This window comes from Colletotrichum costaricense (genome assembly GCF_030867565.1).
Source record: "Colletotrichum costaricense strain IMI 309622 chromosome Unknown Scaffold_30.1, whole genome shotgun sequence".
Classification (NCBI taxonomy): domain Eukaryota; kingdom Fungi; phylum Ascomycota; class Sordariomycetes; order Glomerellales; family Glomerellaceae; genus Colletotrichum; species Colletotrichum costaricense.
In genome coordinates, this window is record NW_026848259.1 from 387,465 (window position 1) to 394,516 (window position 7,052).

The 7,052-nt window shown below is 52.4% G+C and overlaps 2 protein-coding genes across 2 annotated transcripts; both read right to left on the bottom strand.

Moving 5' to 3' along the window:
- Positions 1–118: 118 nt before the first annotated feature.
- On the bottom strand, positions 119–1,333 carry CCOS01_16453 (uncharacterized protein; the record flags this gene model as incomplete). Its single annotated transcript, XM_060464589.1, has 3 exons — positions 119–402; positions 641–820; positions 1,183–1,333. The coding sequence occupies 3 exons, from the start codon at positions 1,331–1,333 to the stop codon at positions 119–121; spliced, it is 615 nt and encodes a 204-aa protein (XP_060304905.1).
- Positions 1,334–6,001: 4,668 nt separating this feature from the next.
- On the bottom strand, positions 6,002–6,944 carry CCOS01_16454 (uncharacterized protein; the record flags this gene model as incomplete). Its single annotated transcript, XM_060464590.1, has 3 exons — positions 6,002–6,609; positions 6,681–6,781; positions 6,928–6,944. The coding sequence occupies 3 exons, from the start codon at positions 6,942–6,944 to the stop codon at positions 6,002–6,004; spliced, it is 726 nt and encodes a 241-aa protein (XP_060304906.1).
- Between the last annotated feature and the right edge of the window lie 108 nt (positions 6,945–7,052).

A 7,052-nucleotide genomic window follows, 5' to 3' on the forward strand; every position in this document is an offset into this window, starting at 1 on the left:
CAGAAAGACTCTTCGTTCTTCTCCTCACAGTCCCCCACGCTTCGCTCCTGATCTCATTCTATGTCTACTCAAACTGCACAACCTTGCATCGATCGGTAGCCTCCTCCCACACATTAACTTAATCGCCTGTCCTTGGCCTTTCTTCCCTATCCCTTCTATGGCCTTGTGTCAGCTCCTTCTTGTGCTGTTGGAATCCTGGGCACCACGCACCTAAGTCACCGTCAATGTTGTCTTTCGGTGGCGGAGCGCTGCCTGTGGTGGAGCTGTTCGTTGCGCGCTGCGAACCCTCCACAACGTCTCGGTACTCTTTCTGGAACTCGAGGCTCGCGGGATCACTGCCAATAGGAATAAATCCGTCATTGTCGATGCCGTCGACTAAAGGAGCCGTGGCTGAGGGAGTATCTGGCTCGTTCAAAGACGAAAGAAGCGGATCATATGTATCACCAGACTGCAAGACAGCGGCATTTGGTCTGCCACCCAATCTACCATCCCTGGCCATTTTCCAAGGATGCTGCTTTTACTACCAGGAGACGCCCGGCTTGTGTATCTGGTCCATGTCCACTGCGCCATTATCATCGCTCACGCACCCGATCTAGTTTGCAAAAGGTCCTGTTGTGTCAACTCCTGAGCTTGCCTTGACCGGCCTCCCAGTCGTTCGTCCAGGGCTCTTCGTCTTCGCCTCCATCTCCTCCGCTGCCACCCACGAAGGTTACAAGCTCATTGGTCTTGGCCAGTCCGAAGTCCATCTCTTGAAGTTTCTCCTCTGCGTTGGTCTGGGGCTCCTTAATGTCGGCATCGTTGAATTCGAGGGAACGCAGAACTTGTTGTCACGAAGGGCTCTATTCGTCGAGTCTTTCGGTTTGATCTTCTCTGCTGGCATATCGGCATTGGCGATATCGCCTTTATTTCGTGTTTCAGGGAAACAGCCTGCAACATTGAGCTTCTCACATCATGTTGAGTCTTGGCAGTAAGAATATGAGTGAAAGCGACGAAACTCTGTTGAGGATTGCAGAGCCATACATATTTGATTCGATGGACTCCCCGGCCATAACAGGCCTGTTTATTGCTGTTCTGTCACGAGAATAGGTTTGACCTTGGTGACGTCCTGGAAGCGACGACGATGAGCTTGGATACAGGAAGGATGTAGTCTTCTCTCTCTCATTCTCCTCTCTTCTCCTATACCTACGCCTTTCATAAGTGGTCCAATGATGTGTACGTTTGCGCTGATATCGTCAAACACACCACAGAGATTAAAACCATGACTCGTCAGACCCATGGCCTGGCTTCCCTGCGCCACCTCACCAGCCCCTTCCGGTCTTCCTCCTGACACCATCAAATCCTTTTGCGATCGAGCCCCCTTTTCGAAAGCTCTTCTACTGCTTTCTCCCGGGTTCCCTCTATAGTTGGCAGCATCGTTCCAAGATAATAGGCCCCCAGCACTGGAAACACGCGATTCGTGCTGTATCCCATCGACTGCTGCAAGGCGACAGTACAATGGTCTCCAGCTTTTCTCCAAATTCTCCGAGATATGAGTTTTTGATTTGCGGATATAGTGGAAATAAATCGGAATAACGCCTGATTAGTTCTTCCCCCGCACTCGGATGTACTGTCGCCTTGCAGCAGTCGATGGGATATGAAGAACCGTTGACGCTCAAACACACTATTGTCGGCAGCGGCTAAGTATTGATGGCAACTCCGGTTTCCTTGCCTACCTTCTCGATCCACGCTTATGGAATTATGGTAATGAGCTGCTCCGAAATGTAATCAGAACAGGCGGTAACGCCGATGGGGTCGCTTCTGTCCAAGTGGAGCAAAGGGGGGCAGCAGTCTCCCCACAGCCTGTGCTCTCATCATCACCTGGGGCTCTGAAGAAGATGAATCCGACGGCGCGCGTCAAATCGATATCAATGCGGTGCTGAAGCGTGGATCTATGATGAGTAGTAGAGACATACAAGAAGTACAACGACGACGATGCCGAATGCAGAGTTGGGGCTTCTATCATTGAGACAATGTAGGGCGGGTGACGTGAGTGAGATGGCACGGATTGGTGCAGTGAGTGAGACAAATAAAGCGAGGAGTGAGTGAGACAGGTGGAGTGAGTGAGACGGGCGGAGTGAGTGAGACAGGTGGGACGAGTGAGATGGTTGGTGCTCGCTTACTTCGTAAGTTGCCGGACCGGATCGAGTTGCCATGGTGGAGACGGCAAGAGACGAGAGGCGATCGAGATAAGCGGAGCAAACCTAAATTCAACGCCCTCTATTCTGCCATGAGTCGCCCTATTGATTGATGTATGTATAGGCGGCGGAGATCCTCCCGATCTCGTTGGTTGACTTGGTCTTGTCCTGTCTGGAAGGATTCTGACCTCGAGGAGAGAGTATGGGCTCAAGTCAAATGCGCGTAATGATGCCGTGATGGGGGGACGAGAGTGCGGATAGCAGACTGCATCTTTCTACACCTTCTGACGCCTGTGACAGAGTCATACATTCTCGTTTTACCTAACTCTTCTCCACCTTCTCCTCGTGGTCAGCCAGACTCAAAACACACACGTCAGTCTGTTGCCTTATCACCATGAGGGCGGCTCGAATTTTGCTGCCCGAGTAATGCACTTTGTGAATATGAGACTCGAGCGGCATGTTATGGAGACTTTCTGAGTCTCACAGACTCTATGGTTATATCACCTTGTCAAAGGCACCTTGTAGTCCCGGGGAAGACGGCAGTTTACGCATAGGGTTCATCCGTCTTCTGGCCTACTCGTAATAGGAATTTACGACCAAGAGATCATCCTCGGCCGCTGAACCAATTCTTCGAGATCATCTCAGTCTGAAGCCCGTCGCGGGACATGGTCACGAGAAATTGTACATCACTCACTTCTGCTTCTCGACGGGCTCCAAGCCACTGAATGACGCTTCCACCATTTAGGACCGACGAACGGGTGAGCCTATATCAATGCCTACGCTCGAGGATATGCCTCTCGGTCGGTGACAGCATCCCAACAGCCGCTTGTCAGCAACGCCAGCATCACCATAAGCACCACCACCTTCAACACGTTAAGCGTTCGCGTGATGCATATGAGCAACACTCACCATCAAGGCAATGTGAACTAGCTGGAGCGGACATCATTCAACAGCATCCCGATGTCTGTTTCACTTTAGCCTACGTTAAAATAACGGTTTGGCGTAAGATTTTTTCTGGTCCTTGGGTTCATTTGGCCGCCCATGCTCATGCGCATTGATGTTGGATTACTGAGGCAGAAGGCAGAAAAGGGAGTGGGTAGGTGGCAGGTGGGTGAATATTAGGTAAGCAATTTGTGCCCTGCTGACGGACCCTTCTACCTCCTTACCTCCGTAGAGGAATCGCCGGCTCTGCCCACAAACGTCCTCCTTCCACCACGCGCAATAGACCAATACAGCACTATTGACCTTATCGTGACCGGAACATCTGATCCTGACGTGTGAACCAACAATCGGGTCTGCCTTGTGGCCGCTACGCCGATTCTCATCATCACCATCATTGTGGTTAGCATCATTCTCTGGCTCATCCATGCCGGCATTGCGTCTCCTTCAATTCGCTGTCGCTCTGCAAAGCGCCGCCCCATGCGTTTGATAACGTGGCCTAGCTTGGACTCCGGTCTGGCACTGCCCTAGCAGCAACATTAGCTGGGGCAGTCCAGCAAGACATCATGTACGTCAGAAACGCCTGCCACGGTCGACGAGACAGCCAGCGCCCCTACGAAAGGAGTCTTGGTGGTCCAAAACACAGTTGATACTGCCGAGTCGATATCGAGGCTGGATAGAAGGTGGATAGACGGCATGGCGAATGGCTTGGCTGGAGGACGCGGTACTAACGCAGTTGACGAACGAAATCGCCGCCAGCCGTCCTGACTCACACGAAACGCGCACTACGGTCTACATTCTCCACCAGCTTCTGCGGCGTCTAGGACTAGTCGATGCTGCGTTGGTCGCAACCCTTGCCTGCGCCATTGGCTGCAGCATACCACCGGCTGGAGAACCTAGGGCCACAGCTTCGCGAACGCAAGCTGACTAATGAGCCGCGATGTTGAACATGATGGGCGGAGGGACTGGCACAAGGGCCCAAAGTTGTGCAATGTAGACAACGAGACATGCTCACCGGTCGACTGGGCGACGAAACAACTCCGCCAGATTCGAAAGGACGAAAAATGTAACGAAGCACCGGGGAGGAAAGCCGAGGCAGCTGTGGATGCGGGTGGCAGGTTGGCGGAGGAATATCAAGAGTTGGAGAATCTCCTATGAGGTGCAAATATCTTGTGCCAGGTGATACTGAAAGGTCCATCGCCAAATCAGGCACATGGTCTCAAAGCCGACCTGGACCGCGAATATGCGTGGATCCTAGACGGCCTATCACGAGCCGCAAAACTATGAAAACAATATGAACGCAACATGGAGAGCCGGCGCTAATTGTAGAGGGTCTTTCACAGAATGGGGCCAAGATGTGGAAGGAGAGGATGGCCTCGTAACTCATTCACACACACGAGCGGCCTGCGACAGGACCAGCTAATGTCTTGGTTGAACTTGACGAGCCCATCTCACGGACACACATCAAGACATGGGGGTTTCTATATGGAGCTGATCAGGATCAGAAATGATCCGGCAGTGGAGGTTCAAGCAGCCAGCCGGGACTCGTACCATATCATCCCCTCTATACCAGATCATGTGCGACCTTGAAGCCCCGTACAGTTTACTTGAGGTTCTCTGAAGACTTGACAATCACATCTCGGAAGGGCACGAGTACCTCGAGTCTGCCTTCACATGAAGAGATCGCCGAGCATCTCGTGATGACTTTCCAGCGTTAATGTAATTGCATTCTCTTCCTCACTTATGGCACTCTTAGTCGCGGCACCCTTACAATATCAGAGGTCGTCCGGCTTGTTGGATGATGCCCGTTAAGTAATCACCCCAGCTCATCTTTGGAGAGTCTGTCGCTCGCCAATCCAACCGCGCTACAAACTACTGGTATGTTGGGTACAGACAGCTCAGGCGATAATCTCGTTTCCCAAGGCGCCATCAGTGACAACTCAAACATCCGCGATCGAGACATCTCGTAATGCTGTTCTTCTTTCCAAGGAATACAGTAGTCCAAGAGCATGCAAGTGGTCCCAATAGTGGCTGTCCTTTGCCCATCACAGTCCTTTTTCAATACAGTGAGCCTCCCAGAACCGCCGAACAAGCAACGACTCCACTGACTCGACAGACCATCCTGTCTAGAACGCATGCTGGGGGTTGTTGAATGGTCAGTTACAATAAGGGCATCGATGCGGATTGTGGAGATGGTCTAAGCCATCACGAAAGAAGTTTACGTATCATGGTGGTCCTATCAGGTTTCTTGAGTGGTGGGAATGTGGTTGGTTTGTTCATAAGATACCACGGAGCCAAAGATCTATGTACATCAAGGCCCACAAGGTAGTCGAGGCATGTTTATGATCAGACAGCATCGTTCGAGGCACCAACAGTGTAGACGTATGGAATACTCAATTTTCGCCCAATAAGAAGTGTTGTTCATTAAATCTATCGTGCCATTATTGGCACACCAAGGGAGACGCCATCTGGTCCAACTAGTGAATACCATCCTCCAACAATCAGCGGCCAAAACGTGTAACTGCTGGCCCGAACCTGAACCTCATCCTGAAATGCCATACCCGCGAGCCTACTTGATGAGTCGTGCCGTGGAGTCTTGTGATGGAGAACTCTTCATGTAGTCTTTCTCCCCAAACTTTCAGTGGTGCTTCTTATAAGGGGCGGTTGCCCTGCTCAAAAACCGGAGGCAAAGCCTCGTCCACAGCCTCCTCCAGCTCCCGTATGGCCTCAAGTGCCTTTTTGGCAGCCGCTAGAACTCGGGGCCTCTTTGCATTATCTGCCTGGATCGCCCTCTCAGCCATTCTCTTTCGGCGAACGGAACTCGCCAGCTGTTGATCGATATTCGACTGTAACGCAATAGCGTCGGCTTGGGCCTGTGAGGCAGAGTTCTAGTCCTCCTCATTGTCAACGCAGCCGTCAGTCTGCTCCTCGATGGCGCATAGACGAGCGAGGGTCTTCTCGCGCAGCTGGATGATGCTGCTCTCCGATTCTGCCTTGTCCATACCCGCGTCGGTCGCGTACTTGGCATCGGCGTTAATCCGTGTCCGGATTTTCTGGAAACGGCCCTCATCCTTGATGTCGTCCAAAACACACTGCAAAATTTCTGCGCTTGCACCTGCATTCTCAAGACCCTCGTGTGACGATACCGTTTGTTGGGCTTGACGACTTATTTCGCAGAGGGCATTCTGGGTGGAGTGGGCAGATTCCGCAGCAGCACTGGGGCGAGACACATCGGGGTTCAAATCGGCACCCGAACCCTCCCCCAAATCCGTTTCCGAGACGTCAATGTCGCCGATACCGCTGTCATCGATCTCGTGGTTGGGCATACCGGTAGAATCTGGCTTGTCTTGAGGATTGTTGCTTGAGCCCGACTCCGACAGTCCACCTCTACTAGGTAGAGTTGTGTTTCGCCTATTTGATCGCGATCGGTCTCGCGACGATGCCGCAGTGGCTTTCTCCATGTTGCGTGAGGATGTGTCGGCGGCACCTGCAGGGCCTAGACAAGTCGCAGAAGAGTTGTTAGTGTGAGAACAACAGGGCGGGGGAGAGCGAGGCAGAGAAACTCACCAAGTTTCTTCGCGGACGTGAATTCCCGGGCTGAAAACCACTGGTCGAGGTAGCTTGGGCCGAGACCGCGGATGGACACGAGTCGATGAAATAGACCGTGACTGTCAATGTGCGGGGGAAGCTTCAGCCAGCACGCACGAGAAGCGACAGCAGCAGGGCCGAAAAAAAGGTAAAGATCCCAGTGTGAATCGAGATTTAGGGTTAGGGTTAGGGTTAGGGTTAGGGTTAGGGTTAGGGTTAGGGTTACCGTGTCATGTACCTCATTTCTGAGATCGCCTGCCTCGAGGCTCTCAAGGGAAGCGGCATGGACGACATTACTCTTTGCCAGCACGTCCACGCTCTTGGCGACCAGATCAACCTCACCGAGATTGG